Below are 22,188 nucleotides of genomic sequence, written 5' to 3'. Positions count from 1 at the left end.
TGTATAATATATTCAAATAAAGTTTCACATTAAAGGATAATATTTTAACATTCTGATAATGTAGAAGTATACCAAATACTATTTAATTCTGAAATCAAAGCTGGATGTCACTCTACAGAAAATCATTTGCATTTACCTCCTGAGAAGAGGCTAAAATTTGAACAATGTGATGACCTTCAGGCAAACTCTTAGGAGTCAAAGGTCTTCATCTAATTTGTAGAGTCATTTAGATTAAGATGTAAAATGATGTTTAGAATTAACCTCTATATTAGAGATGAGTGAATGGCCTTATTGAGCCAGTTTGGATAAGGATGCCATGAGGCACGCTCACACAAGGACACATATAAAAGATGACAATTGCTCTTTTGTTGCTGTCCCTATCTTGTATCAGAATAGTTCTCTGATAGCTGAGACAGTAGCTGGCCATCTCATAAGATTCACGCTGAGTTTCATGAGAGAAAGAAAGAGAGAGAGAGAGAAAACTGCTTATTCTGTAAGCATGTGCGCAAAAAAATTTCAAAATGTAGCTTTCAAACTACAGCCAGCAGCTTTATGAGATTCCTTGGTACACGAAAGCTGGCATTGGGATTTTAATTGACAGGTGGTTTGAGCCACTGACCTCAGCTTTGACACTGACAGAGGCAAATTGCTATGAGCTCGTATCTGGCACCGTACAATGCTTAATGAAGAGCTCCTTCTATCTTGGGATTTATTTTCCTTGATAAAGGTATAACATCTTTATGGCATGGTGTTAAGTAATATACACTTGCTGTGATCATTCTGTCACTGCTTCATCACGCTACTTTAAAATGATTTGTGGTTACATTTCATACTCTAGTACTTTTCATGCAGTATATGACTAAATCATAGCAGATTACTAAGTCAATATATTTATATTGACAGATCCTGAACAAACACTGATTTCACGCCTTCTCTTATTCATTCATTATGAACTCTCTACCTAGTTCCACTGTGTAGACAGATTCTAGGGGAGAGATTTTGCAGGGAACAATGGCAGTAACTATCAGAAAAGACGCTTATTGTTTTCATTAGTTACGATGGCAATGACAAAGCAGAGTCCAAACAGACAGCAGAACTACTCTAGCTAAAAAGAGCAGGATGAAGAAAAAAGAGCAGGAGGAAGAAAAGCACAAGAAGGTGAAATTGTCTGTATTTCAAACTGTTTATTGCCATTAAATATGCTTTGATTATCATTATTGCAAAGGTTCAAACTGGGGCTGACTAGTAATAAATAAATGTTAATTTAACGAGTAATAGAATGTTACCCGAACTCTACAAATGAAGGCTATAATTCCGCTAAGAGGGCTCTTGTGACATAAGTCATGTCAGCAAAGCTCAAGTGATTTGTCAATGTCATCAGAACCCAGAGGTGGAATTGCAATTTTAATTTATGGGTATTTCAGGGATTTATAACCCAAAATCTGTGGTACCCCAGAAATCCACGAAAGGTGCTGAGATGCTACAACGTAAATCCTTATTGCTTAAACTTCTAAAAGGCAGCACTGTTGCTGGAAAGCAATAAAGGCAGAACTCTGTTAGTATTGTTTAGAGAAGTGTTTTTAGCATAAAGATACTTGCAGCAGTGTTAAAACCCAGTTTCTCACTCATGCATTGCACCAGCCTGAGTGGCAGATGACCTGATGCCTGCAGTAAGAGATACTCCTGGTGCCAACTTAATAAAAACACATTTCAACTGAAGAATGCAGTTTACTTCTTGTTGCTAGCTGTTGGAGTGAGCTAGTTTTCCTTGGAGGCCAGCGGCTTTGTGTTCAGAAACGCTGAACTCATGAATCAACTCACAGAGTTACAAGTGCCCAGAAACTTCGTGTCTTAAAACTTTTTCATGATTTCAAGGTTTCAAAACCTTCAGTAGTTAGATAGGTTCTAGGAAAAAAAACAAACCAAAACAAAAAACCAACAAAAAAACCCCCATCAGAGTTCTTATTTTCCACTTTCACACAGAGAAACACATGAGGAGTGATCTGCCAAGTTGGCAAAATTATCGAGAAGGAATTTCCTTACAATCTGTGAGTTATACCTCTGGAAGAGAGTGCCTCTGTGAAAGACCTCTCAAAAGATGATAAAGTTTAACAAACCTGACCTCCTAATATAAAATAAATCCTGCTTGATGGGGTTAGCTCTCATTATATCCCACATTCCCTTCTCAGCCAGGACTTTCGCTCCAACAAAACCACTATTCAGTCATGTTAATATACCAGTACCAGAGAAGCATGGGAAGCTTTGCCATGGGACTCTTGTTCTCTGCTGTTTGAATAAAGGAACCACATTTGCAGGAGAGTATACTATAATGCTGAGTGAATTTTTGAGTTAAGGGATGTATTTTGAAACATTTTCCTACAAGGACACTAAAATCAAAATATTATATGTACTGTTGCCTAGATAGTAACAAGTTGATGAAACTCAATAGATGAAAGAAGCTAGAAGAACACTGAAGAGAAGATAACCTTCCCATTATGAAAAAGTCTGTCAGGACAAAAACACTGCATCTGGCTCAATACTAGAGTCCACAGAAGATAACGTATGTTGAGCAGTATTACCAACATTACTGGGTAGGGCTTTCAGCTAAGGAGACAATAAAGAACTTTTCCTGTTGCAAATACGTACTTTGAAAACACATGAAAAGTGTGATATAGATAAAATACAGACATTTCCCCCAAATGAAACACAGACCAAATCAAAGCCTATCCAGTCCAGTATCTTATTTCCTACATATGGGAAGGAAAATGAAATGACTCCACGAAGGAGACCACAGTCTATATGACTAGAATCAGCTGTGTATCTAGACTGTTATGACTCCCAAATCTCCCATCTGGACCAAATGCAAGAAAATCTGTTCTCTGAGGAGAATAAACGACCAGTTTGTTATTTATGGAGTGACAGAGGAAAACTAAGATATATCAGAACCTAATGGAAGAATTATGGATATTCTAAAGCTCATGTTGCTTTGTGAGTCAGCAGAGAGAAACATGGCGCAACAAGAACCTGAGCTCCCAGACTGACACTCAGGTAAGTGCCTGACCACAATGAGATTTCACAGAGATTTACAACTGCTGAGCCAACTTCCATTACAGAGGGAAAAGCAGCTGTGGTCCTTTCCTTCCCTGGCACTGGAGAACTGTCCAATGCCATGCTGCCACCAGACTGCATTGCACTTGTGCTCCGTACAAAAAGCATCTGATGCCTCAGTGCTATTAGTGGGGGAACTAATGAAAATAATATATGTCCACAAACAGCAACAAAGGACTTTTCTTAAGATTACCCCAAATACACCTAAGTTTGCCATATCCAGACATGTTATCTCAACAGACTTAGAATGACAAAGGGGAACTTGTCTTTTGGAAGACCTATTTTCTTTTCTTCCTTCCAATGGAGTTTAGAATTTTCCACATAATTTTCCCCCTTGGAGAAAGGAACCTCACAGCTGATCCAAGACCAGCCTGACAGGATGTGCCTGAACTCCTTATACTGCTAGTGGAAGGCAGCAGCTTGGAATAGAGTCTAATTTGGTTTATATCAGCCTGTCCATTTGGGATGTTCTGAATAATTACTAAAGTCAACGTTTTAGCCCTCCTACAGAAAAACAGCAGCTGTGGCAGTACCACGGAAAAGGATAAAATTTAAGGAGGAAGGGTTATGAGTGATCAGACAGTTCTTAAAGCCTGATTATTCAGTTGCAATATTCTTCCAGCAGCTAAACTAGGAAAGAACAAAGGCATTATTACTAAAAAAAAAAAAAAGAAGAAGAAAGTCCTGATTTCAAAATGCCTAAAATCTGAAGAATGCAGAATAAGCACAGCCTGAGATAAACATGGCTGTGCTGGTTTTGGCTAGGATAGAGTTAATTTTCTTCCTAGTAACTGGTATAGTGCTGTGTTTTGGATTTAGTATGAGAAGAATGCTGATAACACATCAGTGTTTTAGTTGTTGCTAAGCAGTGATGGACTTTTCAGCTTCTCATACTGGTTTGCCAACGAGAGGCTGAGAGGAGACAGCCACGATAGCTGACCCCGACTGACCAAAGAGATATGCCATGCCATGCCATGCCATTTGATGTCATGCTCGGTATATAAGCTGGCAGAAGAAGGAGGAAGGGGAGGACACTTGGAGTGATGGTGTTTGACTTCCCAAGCAACCGTGACTTTCCTGAAGATGGCTGACCACCTGTCTCCCCATAGAAAGCAGTGAACGAATTCCTCGTTTTTCTTTGCTCGTGTTTGCGGCTTTTGCTTTACATATTAAAATGCTCCATCTCAACCCATGAGTTTTCTCACTTTCACCCTTCCCATTCTCTCCCCCGTCCCACCAGGGAGGAGTGAATGAGCGGCTGTGTAGGGCTTCGTTGCCACCTGGGGTTAAACCATGACAAAGGCAGACACATAAAAAGCTGCTTCCGGCTGAGACAAAGCTTGGTTGATGTCTACCATATTGCCCACCTGGGCCACACCCAGTATTATTATATTTTCAGGATCTGAAACAAAATAAGCAAGATATTTTCTCTTTTTTTTCCACCACAAAATCAGCAGCTTACTGGCACAGCTGATACACAGAGCACATGCAGATAAGGACAAATACTTGAAGATAGTCACTGCTACTTACTGGTTCAAATTTAGTCTTGTTTGTGATTTAGAAACAATAGAAAGTGACAAGCATTCACTAAAAGGTGTATGATAATATGACCTAATGTGTTTCCCTCTATTTCTGTCCTTTTTGATTCACAAAAGCACCAAAGCAATGAGTAATAACATTCCTATTTTCAGCCAGATTTAAGCATATACTGCAAATGTATCATTGTTTTAAGTGAAGTATTGAGCAAGAATGGAATTACATGCTTAAGATTAACCTTATGTTGAATACTTTCTTGAAGCAAGACACAATTCTGAAGCTTTAATTTGGTAACACACTGCTTGTTATGCCCTTCATAGATACAAGACTGTGCCCTGCAATTCTATTTATAAAGTCTCTGTGGTAATGTTTCCAGTAAATTAGTGACTAATGGAGCTCCTTACAGCTACTATGTACTGGATATTAGAGCCTTCAGGATGCAATAGCGCATCACAGAACTACATGTACGAAGGTTACAATGAATGACAGAACTTTTGGATTAGATTGGTTTTTGGCTTATATAGAGTAATTTTTTAAAACAGGCATAGACATAACATCCTCTTTTTTCCTTAGAGCTTGTGCCAAAAAAAATAGTAAGTTTGCAAATGGATATCAAGCAATGCCAGATATTTTCCGGGTTTAACAAATTAACCCTTTGTGTTCTTTTCTGATGTCCAAATAATTGTATTGGAAGCAGATGTTCTACCAAAATTGACATGATCAGAAGACATTATGCTCACTTATTAACATACTGTTTAATATTCACTACAACCTGTTTTAAAGAACAACAACGTGTTAACATTTAAGCCAGGAGGGATTTCTGTACACTATATAGTACTTGATGCAGCTTGTTTATGCAACAGTCTGACAGATACAATTAATCTCATGAAAACAACCAGAGTACAGCATAATGGCACATTATTTTTAAAGTAATAGAACACACTTTCCATTTGAAAAGCAGAACTTAATTAAATCATATAACTTCAGGATGCAGAGAAAAGCTCTAAGAGAATGAAGCTCATTCTGAAGGACAGTTGAAAGGAAAAATGGTAGATTTTATATAGAGAGAATAATAGGATAATCTCCAAACAAGAGAAAGAAGTAAGAAATACCTCCAACAAATGCATCTCCAGCTCCATTGGTATCCACAATTTCACTCTGATCACTCACCAACACAGGGAAAGTAGTCACTTCATTTTCTATAGTAGAAGGGGAGAACAAAACATGAGTTACCTGGAAATATGACTTTGAAAAGCACAACGAACACTGAAAATCAAAACAATTAAAAAGCAGAGCTCTGACCTTTAACATGGTAATCTGGATAAAAATAGATTTGTTTCATAATTATGTCTGCATTTACTGCATAGGGATATAGGAACACATTTGATCAAGCTGTTTGTTGTGGACATTTTCACTAATTACTTCCAGCCTCATTTGTTTTCTTTTTCTCCTAATATTGAGGGCAAGAGGAAAAATGTAAATCATGAGGAACATAAAAACACTTGGGCATATGGACGAGACTAAGAAAATCCACCCTTCCAAAACCAGTGCTTCCTCTTAGTTGCAGAAAGGTGATGCAGTCTCCAGAATGGCCAGTCTAAGCCTCCAGAGGTTCAACAGAAACTATTGCATTGTAAAAAACAAAATGCATGTGAACTAACAAAAACAAAGCTGTGAAATAAAAAGCAAGAACTAGTGTTAAAGTGCTCTCAAATTACATCTTTTAAAAAACACATATATGTAATAAGCCTTGCAACTTACCATCTGACTAGATTTGGTTTCAAGACTTCAATGACTTCACCCTTGTCCTTACTATTTTTTTTTTAATATTTCCTTCTCTGCAGCTCCCTGCCCTCTACTGGCACTTGTTAAACCTATTGCAATAGGTGGATACTCAGCATCTTCACCTCAAATTCACTGCCACACCACAGTTCAACATAATTACGCCACTTAGGTATGATAGCTTTAGAGTTCTAGGGTTATAAATTTAATATATGCCACTAATTAATCAGCTATGGCTTTCCAGGTGGTAATGTCATAATGACGTGATAAAAATATAATTACCACCTTGTCACAATACCTTGTTAAAGTGTAAATTACCTCTGTAACAGAGCCAATGGAAGTTCTGCCTCTGGTAGTCAGTATGCATTAAACTGTCTCAGAGCAAACAGATTGTCCTTTGGCAGACAGCAGGAATTAAAAAAAGGGGAGGGGGAAGAAAAGCCTGTCAATCGGTGAAAATGAAAACCATCAGAGCTGTTTTCTTTTCATTTTTGGTAAAAATAGAAATAAAATGGGAAAAAGACCCTCTAGTAGCTGAAAGCTGGAGATGGGTCGTTTCTTTACTGTCCAGCAACAGATCAGATCATAAAAATCACTCTTACACTGGTGCACACAGTAGCAAACAAGGAAACCTCGTTTGGGAGGCATATAAAGAATTCACAGTCTCAAATCAGGCAAGTCTGTGTATGCTGCAGAGGTACCAGAAGGATCCTGGTTTCTGTGAAATGCAGTGTATCAGCTCTACTGCTCTTCACCATCTGCTCCTAAGTGAACCAGGCAGATATAATGATGCTGCCTCCAGAGGGAACTGTTGGCTGGCCCACCAGGAGGGGAGGGGAGGGGAGCATTAGCAACAACCATCCATGAGAGGCAAAGGGAAAAGGGTAATGGAAAACATAAGATGAATATTCCAATTAAAAAACAGGTTTCAGTCAGTTCTCAGTGCATCCTGCTCTCTATCCTGTTAAGAAAGCTATTTGGATACACGCTTCAATGCTGTGTTGTGCTCTTAAGATAGTCTTCAAGAGCAATGCTTTTTAGTAATTTTAACAGGATTCATTTGAATTGGAAATCACGAAAGAGAGGTCTTACATTAAACTCTGCCAGACGAGCAGAGTGTAGTCATCCATTTCATAAGAAGGCATATACAATTTGCTCTGGATAATACTAAAACAATGAACAAAGTGATAACTCTGTTGAAGACACATTGTAATAAACTAACCTGCTTTCTTCACAAGTGTGCATGGGCACACACAGATGTTCTACGTTAAATACAGAGTAGACACTTGCATATGCATTCAAATGTATGTGTTTGGGCACAGACATTATATTTTGAATGCTGTAAATGGGGCTTGGCATCAAGTAAGACTCTGTTCAAGCAAACACACACAAATGAAAGTTCTCACCAACATCTTTCTCCTTTCTTTTCCTCTGCCTTGACTCCTTCCCTCAGCTCCCTCTAGTACTTGCAGGTAAGTATTGCACTATGAGCTCTTATTCTATTCTTTCTGCATTAGATGTAAATGTAAGTAACTGAATTAGTCCCAAAGCACAAACACGTAAAGGAATTTGGCTGGTAGGAGAACAGTCCTTGCTTCTCTGATCACAGTTTTTCCATCTCTACCTGGGTCATGCTTTCTGTTTCTATAATCTTATGTATTTTCAAGAGGAGCGATAATCTCATATTTCAAAGTACTGAGGTTTCAGAAGGAGCTGGCATGACTTTGGAGCACATACTACGTTATAAGGATATTACCATCTGCACCCATCCAATAGGGAAATTATCTTTCTTTAACCTTATGAGAACTTCTACAAGCATAGTAAAGTCAACTACACTGTAGTTAACAATAATATGGAGGTGGTTTTCTTCTTTCCTTCACAATAAATGAAGTCAGTTAGAATTAAAGCTGCCATTAAATTACCTTGCTATGTCTGTGTAATAAAAATAGCTAACATCTCTGTTTTGTACCAACTAGGCACAATAGGGTGAATTAAGATAAAGCAGAAGTCTCCATTCTGAATATCCTTGCTTTTGTGACTTCGATGTTGCTTTAACTTAATTTTTGTGTGTGATCTATTATGTTATAGAACTTCCAAATCCATCATAGCAAACACAGAGACACCTTAGCTAAGTGCACTGGTCATCAGTGGCCTTGCTTTTCAAAGTCAGTTCTGATTTCATTTATCATTCTGAGAGCTCATGAAATAAAGAATAATTACATAAGTGTTTTGAAGTCTAAGTGTTGCTCCTCTGGGCATGAAATCCAGTGTTCTATTTTTAAGCAACAAATATTTTTGACGGTAAACACCCTGGGAAACAACACATTCCACTTGGATGTGATTTCCTGGAAGCCTAGAATTGTGAGTGTAAATTGCAACAAAGTGTCTATAATTAGGGAAGTTTTAATAACAAGCATTAATGAAATGTAAAATTTTGGGACTGTGCTTCAGCTGTCTCAATGATTTTACATTGGTGAGGACCTCAACTGTTTCAGAGTGATATAGAAATAATCAAAACCAAACATTAACGTGGTGATTTCATGGGCTGAAGACACGTTCACAGATAAGTCAGAAGGAATCAGCTCATTGGTAAATTTAGTTATTGTTAATTTGTCGCAGTATGTACATAAAGAAGTGAAATTATCTTTATTTTCCTTAGGCAAAAACATGCACTAGCATATCTAGCTCAAGATATTTTTGCATGTAAGACAATCTGGAGAGATAATAATTGGAGAGCAATATCAACTGAAAGAACAGTACTCTTTTCACTCTAATACATTTAAGCTCCCAAATGAACACAAGCCTATTTCATGATGTTAACAGAAACAATCGAACTCTGATGATAGCTGCGAATACTACAGGTCTGTCTTTAAAACAAATTAGAATCACAGACTACATGTCTACTCTTAGTACAGTAATAAACACCAGCAAGCAATCATTACATCCAATTAGGCTGAGTACTTTCCTTAACTGGGTCATTTACCAGTCTCTCTTGCTCTTAAAAGTAGATTAAATGTGTAAACTTACATTTAATTACCTGTAACAGAACTCTTATGGGCAACATGTTGGAGTGTCCTTAATTTTGTATTAAAATAAAATAAAAGGAAGAAGGGAGCCCTAAAATATATACAAAACCATCTAGCTATTTCCTCAAATAAGCTTTGATCCATGGGCTGGTAGTGGTAGTACAGATGCTTACAAGATGGAGACACATTCATGTTTCTTTAGTGAGCTTTAACTTGTAAAAAATGAACAACTGTGAAACAGAATTCTGTCCGATCTCCTCCCCACCTCCACCCTCTGTAAAGAAAACTTTAGATCAGGGGCCAAAAACAGATAAAAAGAAAGAGAGGAAAAAAAGAAAAGAAGAGACAGGAAGAACTTAACAGAATATAGAAACCTGAACTCAAAACTTATAAATGTCTCTGGGCGGCTATAAGGTAGAAATTAACAAGAAAAATATTTGCACAAGCCCATGTCAGTCAGGATGGTTCTGAGCTCTTTCCTCTCCAGAAGGTAGAACCCAGAAGCCTAGAGGCTCTAGGTCTCTGTACCTTTTTCAGCATATTAAAACATCTTTAAAAATCATAACAACATTTTCTCCTGCATTTTCTCCAGTACAAGTACTGTTGTTGCTGTGCTTCACACAAAGATAGACACTTGATAATGTAAATCAAATTGATACCGCAACTCTCCCACCACATCAGCGCAGCACTGTCCAAAGTTACAAGGCAAGGTGGGGCAGGGCACTGTGTGCTGAACCCCTGCTTAGAAATCCCTCAGACTTACAGCGATGCCGTATTTCAAACCCGGCAGTGCTGATTCAACCTGTCATTTCTAAGCAAACGGCATGAGATCCTGCATTTTCAGGCTGGGACTTTCAAATAGCTGTACTGGATGAACACTCCAGGCCCCCTGGCACTTTCTGTGTGCATGTTCAGTTTGCCTGGCTTTGCATGCCAACATCTCCTTTCTCCGCCATCTAGTTCTGTGCACTGTTCGGCCCAGCGCTGTAGCCATGTAGGGCTTTTCAGAAAAATAAGGAATTCACCCATGCAAGTCACTGGTGTTAAATAGTACAAGTGAGGTGCAAGTCAGCCACATGCTTTAGGATCTTTCTAATCAAATATTTTAATAATACACAAAAAATGATACTGTATTCTAATGAACTCAATATGTAGCCAAGAAAACTTATAACTAGTAATATAGAAGTTACGTCTTTATTGCTATAAAAAAATGTTACACCCAACAAGGTATAGAGTAGTTGTCATTTATAATGCGTTTATGTCTACAGTATGATGCGATTAATTAATACAAATACTAATTTATTTATATAATGAAAGACCCAAATAGTTCAATTAGGCTAAAATTCTCCTTGCAGCTTGCTAAGCAAAAGTCCTTATAGCTGTGTTGGCCAGGATGTAAAGAACTGTCCCTCACATGGAACTAGTTAATTTTCAGTAGATAAAGAGAAGGAATATGATTCCAAAGACTTTGAATCTTCTGTGGCTTTATTAATGATCCTATAGATATCTGTAGGGAAAATGACAATGTGCAGACCCCATTTTCCTTCTCTCCTAGCAGGTAAAGATGTTCAGTTGGGCTTGTCTACCCTTTATAGCTTTCCTCAGACATACGCATCTCCCCATTATCAGGTCAAGAACATTTTTATTCAGAAGTAATATTCATAGCATCTAACTCAAGTGTGAGTCATAGGATTAGAGTTAATAGAGGAAAGAAGGCTCCTCCAGAGGAACTTGTACACTCATACACATCAGCTATTAGCAATGATGTAAAATTAAGCGCTAATTTTCTACCCAGTGTATATCCCCCGAACCTACACATGATTCTGTCTGCACTCCTGTCAACTCAACACCACTTCTTTGAAATAGCTCTTGATTTATACCAGCATGAGATCAGACTCAGAACTCTGTATCTAGTTAACAACAATTGTAAAAAAACCTAACAGCATCAACTAATGACTCATGAATAGTTTCTACAGGCCCAGATGTGTTTTGTTTACTTTATAGGTGTGGAAGCCACTTAAACATCAGTATTTTCTATATCACCATTGCCAGAGCCACGAGTTGAAGCTCTACTTTACTTCTCATATGAAATAATTATTTGTTTGCACAAGTAAACAAAACACTAGGACTGTGTGTAAAAGATAGGGAAGCAAAAGGTCAACAGAAAATACTAGCTTCACTTCAGTTTAGTGCAAATATAACATTACGTATATATATGTATAAATATATAGAAAAACTGCCCTTAAGAACATGCCGCTGAATTTCTCTGGCATGTGTCACAATGTTTAAGGTTTAGAATGGCAATGAACTCTGTTGAAAAAGCCTTTCCGAGCACACAAGAGTACTGCCATTTGCCCGCTAGGCACAGATTTCAGAGGGAGCTGAAACTGCGTCCACTGAACTGCCACAAAACGCGCTCCTCTAACTCGGCGGGGTTGCTGAAGACATAAGGTAGTGTTCAGAGCTAAATCCTTTTCCTGTGATCTCTGTCCGTGCCCGGAAAGGGGTTGAGGGCTCAGGCAAGGCAAGGGCTGTGAAGTCATAGGCACCAAAATTACAAAAAGCTCAAAACTTTTGCAGATGTTTAACTGATTCAACACAATGATGGTCTTGGAATCAGTATTAAGAGCTCAGATCAAAATCAGTCCTGAAAACAGAAGAGATGGGTTACAATAAAGGAAATGTGTGAAGGGTATGATCCTAGATTCTGTTGAGAGCATGCTCTACTGTGGTGAGCCTAGCCACACCACTGAAAGCACAGGGACACAGGCACACAACCAGATCTTGCCCTGGATATTAACAAATATAAATATCTCTTCCTGCACTGTAAATCCTATGTGTATTGGTTTGGCCACTGTGCCTCATATTTGACCCTCACATGTAAAGAACTAAGCCAAGCGGCCCTCCAAACTATTACTTTTTGAGCTGTATGTGGCAATGGGAAATACAAACTAATCTATTTCTATCTGTAAATAGGTAGGCTCAAGAATTGAAAACACACACAATTTATGTCACTTGGAATTTCAATGTCTAATGTAAAGAATATATCATATATGTGTGTCCAAGTTACACCAACACACATGTTCTAGCTCAAACATACTCTTCAACCTTCTGAACCTTGGCTGATGGAAACTGCAAAAATGAAGCATTTTTCAGATCAGAAAGTAGATCGTGCACTTCACTTACTATTTGCACCAATGCACACGCTAGAAAGAATGCATGTATGCTTGTACTCCACTTCATAGCATTCTACAGACATATTTTAAACCACTGCATAGCTGGACCATCAAAACACTGTCATATGGGAGAATTTTCTCATAAATATCGACCTATAATCAGGTCAAAACAATTCCTACCCAAAAGCTTAGCAGGGCATTGGCTAAAAAAAAAAAAGAGAAAAACACTTAATAATTTGATTTTGAGCAGGACAAAAACTGTATTATGCCTCACGTTTTTTATACATTAAGCATATTGCCTTAATGGGGCAAACACACCTGTCAAAACTCACAAGCTTTCTTAGCTATACCTCAGTTTCAGAGTGGTGAACACAGAAATCACATCATTTAAATAAATGCCATGTTATATGACAGCTTTGTTTATGCTACATGATAATCTGAGAAGCATGGGTTGTCAGTGGAGGCAGAAATGGGCCCAAGGCACTTCTATTTTACTTGAGCATCAGTAAGCCTGAAAAGAGAAGGCGTGAGCATTAGGTCACTACAGAGCAGTTTTGAAGGATCTTTTTCTTCTGGGAGAATTTATATTTGTTTTCATAAATACAATCAGTCCATCAGAATGAAAGAGACAGACTTCCCTAGAAACATTGCTAAAAATAAGTTAATGTATATCTATATTTCTTCTTTAAAAAATTAATTAATTGGATACTAGTTGGATATTATTGAGGTAGGTATGCCACAGAAATTCTACAGCATTACCTTTAAAGATTCAAATTACATGTAGATATTTTGATTTGTCATCCTTTGAACTCTGAGCTCAGCTCCAGAACTTTGACAATTATTTTTTTTCTTCTCATGCTGTATTCGTAAATTCTGTGTTGCCTTTAATTAAGGTCCCTCTACACCTCTTATTTATTTTTGAAGAATGAAACATGCTTGCTAAACGAATTTTCTCAGGCTTTTGCAGGTTTTAGATCTATTAGAAGATGTCACTGCATTGGAGGCTGAAATTTGTTCTCATCTCAATGGGAAAATATTCTGCTTCTAGAATGCCAGTTAAAAACCAAAGCAACTCCACTGTTTTCAATGGAATTCTTCAGGTGTTATGCCAGTGCAGAAAGAGAATTTGGCCCAAAATGAAGACATTTTTTTCTCCTATATTAGTTGCAGGTAATTTCTTAGATCATTAAATACCCCAAACTATGATCTCTGTAGTATGACTTAATAAGTTTAGAAGTATTACCTAGCCATTGCTGTAAGTGGCACAGTCGATCTATGACCTTTTAAAATAATGTCACATACATTTTAATGTAAATTATGCAACCCCGAATTTACAAAATTATTGACTACGTACTGAATTAAATTAATTTGGATTCAGTTATTATAACAGCAGTTTTGACAACCAGTTTCTGGCAAGAGCTCTTGAATTGTATGTTTTTGTAACAAGCCCTTTAAAGCACGGCAGTAGCACACAGGCGCTCATAAAGGTAACACAACGGGTTTTACAGTGCATGCACTGTCATTTAAGGTAAACCCCAATGCAGACACATTAAAAATTTTCAGCCTCTATCTCTGCAGAACCTTGTCAAACTCCTACCAGTGCCTGTCACTCTCAGTTACTTTTCTTTAAAGTTTTATTTCTGTACTATTAAATTGCTAAATCATTCAGTTTTAAGTTATTTCAACCTAAAAACTAAACCAACACATTGATCTTTTTAGAAGCAATAAAACTTTCCAAAATGAATCAAACTTTAGTTGGCACATATAGTCAAATCCAACTTGTGATCTTTTAAACCTCATTTGTATTCTCCTATGGTCAAGGTGACCAACAAGACTTGTATTAGACAAAAAAAAAAAGAAAAGGTTCCTGCTCTGAAGAGTTTTCAATCTGAAAAGCAAGGTGGGTAGGCAAGCAAATAGACATGTTTAAATAAAATGTGGACACTCTGTTGATATATTAATAATTAAGTTATGAAAAGTTATGAGGAAAGGCAAGAAGCAGATATTGCTTTAAAAAAACAGATAGACATACAGGAAAAAACTCTGGTCAGGCGAGATCATTGGAACTGTAACTTAAAAAATGTGAATTAAAAAAAAAGGAAAATGCTTGTTACTTGTTCCTTTTAAAACCATTTCAGTATAAAACATATACTTAACGGTTCTTTAGACATACTGCCTGGTTTTTTTTTTGCCATTTTCTCCCACAGCAAATAAACCCAGATTGAAAAAAAAAAAAAATCAAGACATTCAATTTAACATTCTTTAATAAAAATTTTCCTTTTCTTATGGAAATAAAATTAACTTCCACAACACTCAACTTGCCAAATTTAAACTATATCAAGTTCTACTAATCTTTGGTGTTTACTTTCTTTTCATTCACCTTCTTTCCCCCCATTCTTCTCTGTTGCCTGTTGATTCCTTCTGATTGCAGAAATGACCAAGGTGTCTACTGGTGACCCAGAGGCTGACTGTAGCCAAGGATCCTAGTACCATTTGGATTTTTATGCCAACAAAAACTGAGAAGGCTTCATTCTTTTTCCATATATACAAATCTGATCAAATAGCTGCTCCTCCGTGGCAGCAGAGGTGGGAGCAGAGGGCGGCAGGAAGGAACAAAGACGCTTGGGAGCAGACCAACATTTGGAGCAGGTTTTGCTGTTGAATGCACTTGTCAAACCTGACCTTTGAGCCTGTACTGTTTTACTCATCCAGTCTCTTATTTCCTTTCTCAGATTTTTTTTCCTAAATGCTGGTACATTTTGCACGTTCAAGCTGAAACTGGAAGAACGGTTTTTTCCTCCTATAGCTCTAACCTTTTCTGAGTTGGCCTCCAGCCCTCTGCTAACCAAAACCAGGGAATCTACCGTTCCCCCTGTCTCCTAGGAGAGGAGGGCTGTCACTCTCCACCAATTTCTCCGATTCCAGCACAGTGTGTGCTCCAACCCTACCAGTTTGCCTTGATCTTGAGGAACCAAACCTTGTTTCTCATCAATTTCTAACATATTTTAATTTCTGTATTTGTTTCCCTAAGCCATTTGAGATTACAGCCTCACACGCTCTCATCTTCTAGACCAGTGCAGTGACTACCCCAGAAGCCAACACAAAATACATATCCCAGTATGAAATCTAACATGCTTTGTGCTTCGTTCCTCCAAACAAATGTTTTGGTTGCACACAGAAAGACCACCTTATAGTTTCTATATTCTACCTTTCACAGTAACTGTCCCTTGATTTTTGAAATATTTAAGTTGCTTAGTTCAGCAGGAAATAAAAAAACCCAATCTTTAGGTCTTCTATATTTGATTTTAGTCAAATATAAAAATGTCAGTACTTACATTCCATGGTGTACCAGAGATTAAAAGAAAACTGCACTTTTAGCTTTCTACTAACCACAGTGTTTAACTGCTCACAAATGGATTTTCATATTTTTGTAGTAATTTACAGTGTGCAATAGGTAATCTAATCCACTACAATTGCATAATTTTTGACCAACTTGCTGTTGATAAATAATGCAAGTATTAGGTTATTAAATTTTTTACAATTAAGTGACTAAGAAAGCTGTTTATTGCCTTCCGTTATACCCTCTGTTAATAAGATCGCTGTTGCAGATGTTCATGTATGCGGCATTGATGTTTAATGGTGCATGATGCTCTAGGTGGTTCCCATAACCTTGCTTTGTCTACTATGAGCTGACTCAATTGATATGATAATAGAGAAAAGAGGTCTGAAACAAGCTGGGCTGTACTGGCACAATTTGCATAACCTTTAAATTTGCCATCATTTGACAGCCAACTGCTCCTAAAAATTCTTATTCACTTGTCACCAACAACAATATACTGTACAAACAGCATTCTGCAATTGGACAGGTGGAGACGAAAGAGAGGGCATGCATAGCTTATTGTACTTTTATATGCTATCACAAAATGTACTTATTATCAAATTTATAAAGGCAACAATTTGGAGTAGAGTTCTGCAGTTTCATTTATGATCAATGGCTATTAGCCACAACTCATGGCCCGGCATTTTTTCGGGTTCGCAGTACAATATCACAGTGTCAGATTTATAATACAAGGCACATAAATATTTGGTTTCATAGTCTCCTCTCTGATTTAGATTTGACTGCTAATCACCGGGGCAGGCAGAGGAATCAGGATGGATTAGGAGGGCAGTGGGGGGCACAGGGTAGCAGAGTACAGCAAACAAAATCAGCGTAAGCAGACCTCCAGAATTTAAATCTGTCTTCAGACTACTCCATGTATTCTTTTTAAACAAACATTAGTATTATATCATTCAGTGGGTATAGCCAAAACCTAACAATATAAGAACAGTTCATGTTTACTATATTCACTAGATCTGCTGTCTGTATATACTTGAAGTCAGGTCTGCTTACTTTACTGACTTCATTATTCATAACAAAGAAAACAGCTATGATGAAAGTAAGCCAGAGCCTACTTTCACTCAAATGAGATCAACTACATAAACGTTATTTTCGTGGTATCCAGAGATTTATATCTAAACTGCCACTTTATATTCTATGTCATGCTCAGGTGCGTCAGGGCCTGGCCATTGGTATACGAGTAACATGCACAGCCTATTTTTCAGATGTGGCATTTCAACCATTCCCACTCTACTTTATCTGTAAAGCCTACTGTGGGAGTCACAGAGGCAAACTGATCATAAAATCTCATAATTCCATTTTTAGACAATCAACCACTTTTAAGAACTCCAATCACCTTCCACCTCCCCTCCTTCTCCATCCCCAATGTTAACTCTAAATATTTTGTCATCTTACACAAAATCAAACTTAAATTCCCAAAGTCAAGCGAAGCAGAAGCCATTCAAACCTCCCCTTTGTCTACTTTTTCCATTAGCCAGGATCTCTGCTCTGACCCTCCTGGAGCTAAGGATTTGCTTTCCATTCACCCACCTCTCTCCCACAACTTCTATTGCCTGCAACTGGATGCTACAGCAGAGAAACTTCTAATCAAAGGATCCGTCCCTGAAGTTAACTTCTGTCCAGGGTACATACCCACATTTTACTCTCCTTCCATTCTGCGCAATTATTTTATAGTGACTATTTGAGCAGGTGAAGATTAGAGGCTTGAAAATATAAGTTCCATCATTTATGGCAAAAGCATGATATGGATAGCCACAATTTAAACTTTTCTACAATGTTCATACAACTGTAATCGCAAGATGGGAAATAAAATCTCTAAATTAAAGATGATGGGCTATCAGAGTCTGTAGGGCACCTTCTGAGTAGAGATTCTGCTGCTCACACTCTTCTGTGATGATTTGTTATGAAGTGAACTCCTGCCTAATAAAAAAAAAAGGCTAGCACTGCCAAAATAATATAAAAAACATTTTCCACAGAAGATATTCTGCCAAGGTGCCAGTGGTGAAAGAGTCCAGTTCTTTATGCACCTCATTTGTAACAGACACAGAAGATACCTTAAGGTAAAATGTGTTATCAAATCTTTCAGCATACATAAAGATCACTTTTTGTATAACCTCTAGGTAGACTACAAAAATTGAATCGTAGATTGCAGACAAGGTACAACACACAAAAGACACATGGATCAGTATAAACCATTAATATTCATGAATGTTTTAAGTTCTCCATGGCCATAATCGATATCCAATGAAGTTAATGAGATCTTTCCATTGATTTCAAAAGACACTGGGTTGAGCCCCAGAGACAATAATATCACATCCTCTGCAAGCATGCCAGCTGATAACACATACTTTGATAAGCTGTTACCCTCCCATCCAGAATTTCAGCAATGAACAAAAGATGTTACCTTATTTAAAACTGGTTTTGCAAAATGAGCAATACACCATTATAAATCTGAATATGGGCCATTGAACACTTTAATTGAAGAGCAGTCGAGACCACAGTAGATACTTGCAATGTTAACACCAATATGAGATCCACGAATAAGACAATCGTTACTTATTTAAGAAGGAAACGGAAAAAAGCCTTAATGTGTTATCCTCCCAAAAGGTTGAGATTTTGTTTTGTTTTAACTTTGAACCTCTAGAAAGCAGTCCTTCAAACTCTTATGTCTTCTAACACATCTAAGCCCATCCAATAGATTTAATCACTGATAAGTAGTGTTATAAGTTCAAACTGGCCTTGACCTTGGGCAGTATGACATTATCTGAAAACCATTAATGGTCTGAATCTAAAGGAAAAGCTCATTAATAAAGGCAAAATCCCACAAAGGTACAAAGAAAAAAAAGAAAAAGAAAAAAAGAGTAAGTTTTATTAAAAGTATTGATCATGACCTAGGGCACTACAGATATTGATCTCCCCACATCTCCAAAGGAAAAAAAAAGTTAGGCCAACAAATTATTGATCTATTATGAAACCTGCTGAAAAAGCCATGCATTTAAGTTCTTACAACAAAAAAAATAATTACACCAAATCAGGTTAAAGAGAAAATAGATTTTAGAATTATTGGCTAAAAAATTACTATGTGATTAATTTCATAAAATAGCCACCCTGTTAGTATGTTTTGAACCTAAGTGTCAGGAAGGGAAGAGTCTATGCACTGTAAACCTTTAAAGCATGGGTTTTAGATTTCAACTCATTAGAGCGTATTCTTTTAAGGAGAAATGGGTAATGTACAATACTGGATATTGCAGCAACAGAGAATGCATGTATAGAAAAGGACAATACTGAACTTTAAATTGAAAGCATAAATTTAATGAAAAGTTTATAGGATAATTATTTTATATGAAACAGAACACTCATTTTGGATTTTCTTCAGTTTGTTCCAAAAGTCAGAAAGATATACTTAGACTGACATAACATTGTAGCTGCAAAAACAGTTGCTGAAAAACTAAAAGTCACCAGAATGTCATGTTTGGTGTACATGACAAGGGGTAGGTGTCATTTTCAGAAAATGGGATAATCTTGACAAAGTTGCATCAATTACATGTACACGTGAAAAGCACAAATTAAATTTGGAAGGCTGTCATTAGTTCCAGTGCTTCCCAGTTACTGAATGGCTGATTCCGCTGTCTCGCCATTCTTTTAATATAGTTCTATGATAAAATTGGTGGTTTTCAGCATAGGAGATATCAAAGAGATCGTTTCCCTTCTGACAGCATATTCATGGCTCTGCCCCCTTATTCTTTGATCTTTGCTTGGCAGACATAATTCTATAATATTACCAGCTGACCCTGGAACAACTTTCCTTCCAGCTTTGGAACAACAGTCTTTGTTGCTAGATGGAAGATCAAAATAAAACATCAGAGTGACGTTCCACAGCAACTTCAGCCGATATAGTCTGCAGATAATGTAGCCTCATCCTCGTCTCCTACCGCAAATGCTGCAGTCTCTCCTCCCACGCTGGCACTGGTACTCAACTGGACCTCGGTTCAGAAAGTCCAGTACCTTTCCAGAGCAAGTGTCTGTCAGTCTGTGCAGATTGCTGAACTGGTTCCCCATGCTGGTAGAGAAGTGTTGACAGGGTGAGGGAAAAGTAGGGGATGGAAATGTGTATCCTAGGATGAGCCAGTCATTTCTAATTTCAGTGTAAAACTGCCAGGGATCCAAGTCTCAGTGTCTCTTGCTCTGAGGACTACACAGCCACAGAATGAATAAGGTGAATCCTCATTCCTTCCATGGTGGTGCAGAACAGCAGGGGCCTGCCTCGGTAACCATAAGACTTAATTACTACCCTTCTTTCTTCTCAGGATTTCTAGTAGGTAGTTCTGTTGCTTTGTGGTTTGAACAAACAACATTGTGCCAATGTAATTTTTTTTCTGCATGAACCATCTCATAACTCACTCAGGTCACTGGCAAAATAGTATCAGTTTTAAAGTTTACAGCCATGTATACAGGAGGCACCAGAAATTTATGATCAATTAATTCTATGTGGATGCTTTAACTGACGAATAATATCACAGGGAAGGGCTCATTTCTCAAAAAAAAAAAAAGCTACAGTGTACTAAAGTACTTTATTTCCTGAACAAGAGTGTCCATTTGGGATTTAATGTCGTCTGAATAGGTGTCTTACTGTAAATTCATTCAACTTTGCTCTCCAGAGTCAAGCAAGACAGGCCTCAAGTCGTTTAAGAGGTGGCCTTATTGAAATCCCTCTAAGTCCAGTCTTGATGTTAACTGTGCCTACCAGTTATGGGTGGCACCTCGGGCCATATATACCATTTCTGAGAGGAGCTCTGCAGCATACTGTGTGCCTTCCTCTGGTGATACATATAGACTCGCTTTGGACAGTAAAACCAAAAGATGAGTTGAAGAATTGCAAAAGTGTACCACACTAACAGACTATAAAATTCTTTGTCAATCAATGTAAAAAAGGCACACAGACAAAAAACAATTATAGCCTTACTTAAATGCACAGTGGTGGGCTCTAAACCACCTATTACCACACCATAAAGAAAATTTGAAGTTACAACAGTTAATTCTATGAAAATGTCATCAGAGGCAGGCAGCCAGAAAAGCAAATAAAATGTTAGGAATTACTAAGAGAGGAACAAAGAACAAAGGAGACAACAGAATTAAACCACTTTGTAAACTTCTCACGCACTTAATATTCTGGTCTCTCATTTGCAAAATGTTTAGCAGACCTGAAAACAGGTGAAGGGTGGGCCAAGGTGTCAGAACTATGGAACAAAGAAAGAACAAATAAACAGAATAGGAAAAAGAGTCTGGAAAAAAAAAAGACTAGTGAGGGGAAATAAGCAAGAGTTCTGCAAAACAAAAAGTAACAAGACATTGCACATGGAATAGTTATGGACTGGCCATGCAACACAAGCAGCAGGAGGTAGCCAGTAACATTGCTAAGTGGCAGAACCCAAACAAATAAGGGGAGGTATTTCTTTACCTAACAGAGAGTCTGTGATGCTCATTATCACAAAACATTATGCACGGCAAAATCCTATTTGACTATTAGGCTCAAAGACAACATCCCTAGTTCAGAAATTCCTGAGCTGCAGATTGCTGGTAGTTAGAGGAGCGTAACATGGGAAGTATCACTATAGATTTGTTCTGATTTTACGCACCCACTACTGTACACTGCTGTGGACAACTGGTTAGACAGACAGACCTCCGGTCTGACTCGGTCCTTCTCCCACGCTTTCGTTCTATATTGCCTCTCCAGCGTCAAACAATTTCTACCACCTAATAAGTGGATGGAGGCATATTAACAGTTATGCCTCCAAGAGTCCATTTCAGAACTACATCACAAAACCTGACTTCCTAAATCTACATATTCATATTTGAGAAACAAATAGAGAAATTCTTTTGTGTAAGAGGAAATACTGCCTAGTCCTCAGGAATGAAATAGGGGCCCATATTTATTGTCTTTCAACAAACACATATTTTTCAGAGCTTAAAGGGGTAATTTTTCCTCAGAACCCCCAAATGTAAATTCAATGTAGCACCTGGAATTCAGGCTAGGTTTAATAAGAGGCAGAGTTTTGCCTCAAAAATTCCTCATTACTAGTGATTACACATGAAGAGGGGATTTCCCAGCTTCACTCTCAATTTCTGGGCTAATTTGGCATGCTAACACAGTAAGATAGAAAAG

The 22,188-nt window shown here is 37.7% G+C and overlaps 1 protein-coding gene across 6 annotated transcripts in view; it reads right to left on the bottom strand.

Annotated features, from left to right (window-relative positions):
• The window catches only part of ADK (adenosine kinase), a 288,751-nt gene that overhangs the window by 13,232 nt on the left and 253,331 nt on the right, over positions 1 to 22,188 (bottom strand). For all 6 annotated transcript variants that reach the window (XM_065067582.1, XM_065067581.1, XM_065067580.1 and 3 more), the window contains one exon: positions 5,757 to 5,843. In XM_065067582.1, coding sequence (XP_064923654.1) covers positions 5,757 to 5,843 — 87 coding nt within the window. The remainder of the gene's footprint in view (positions 1 to 5,756; positions 5,844 to 22,188) is intronic.

The sequence above is a fragment of the Columba livia genome, chromosome 6 (genome assembly GCF_036013475.1).
Source record: "Columba livia isolate bColLiv1 breed racing homer chromosome 6, bColLiv1.pat.W.v2, whole genome shotgun sequence".
NCBI classification, from domain to species: Eukaryota; Metazoa; Chordata; class Aves; order Columbiformes; family Columbidae; genus Columba; species Columba livia.
Note: the sequence above shows the minus strand (reverse complement) of the source record. Positions and strands in the feature narration are given on the sequence as shown.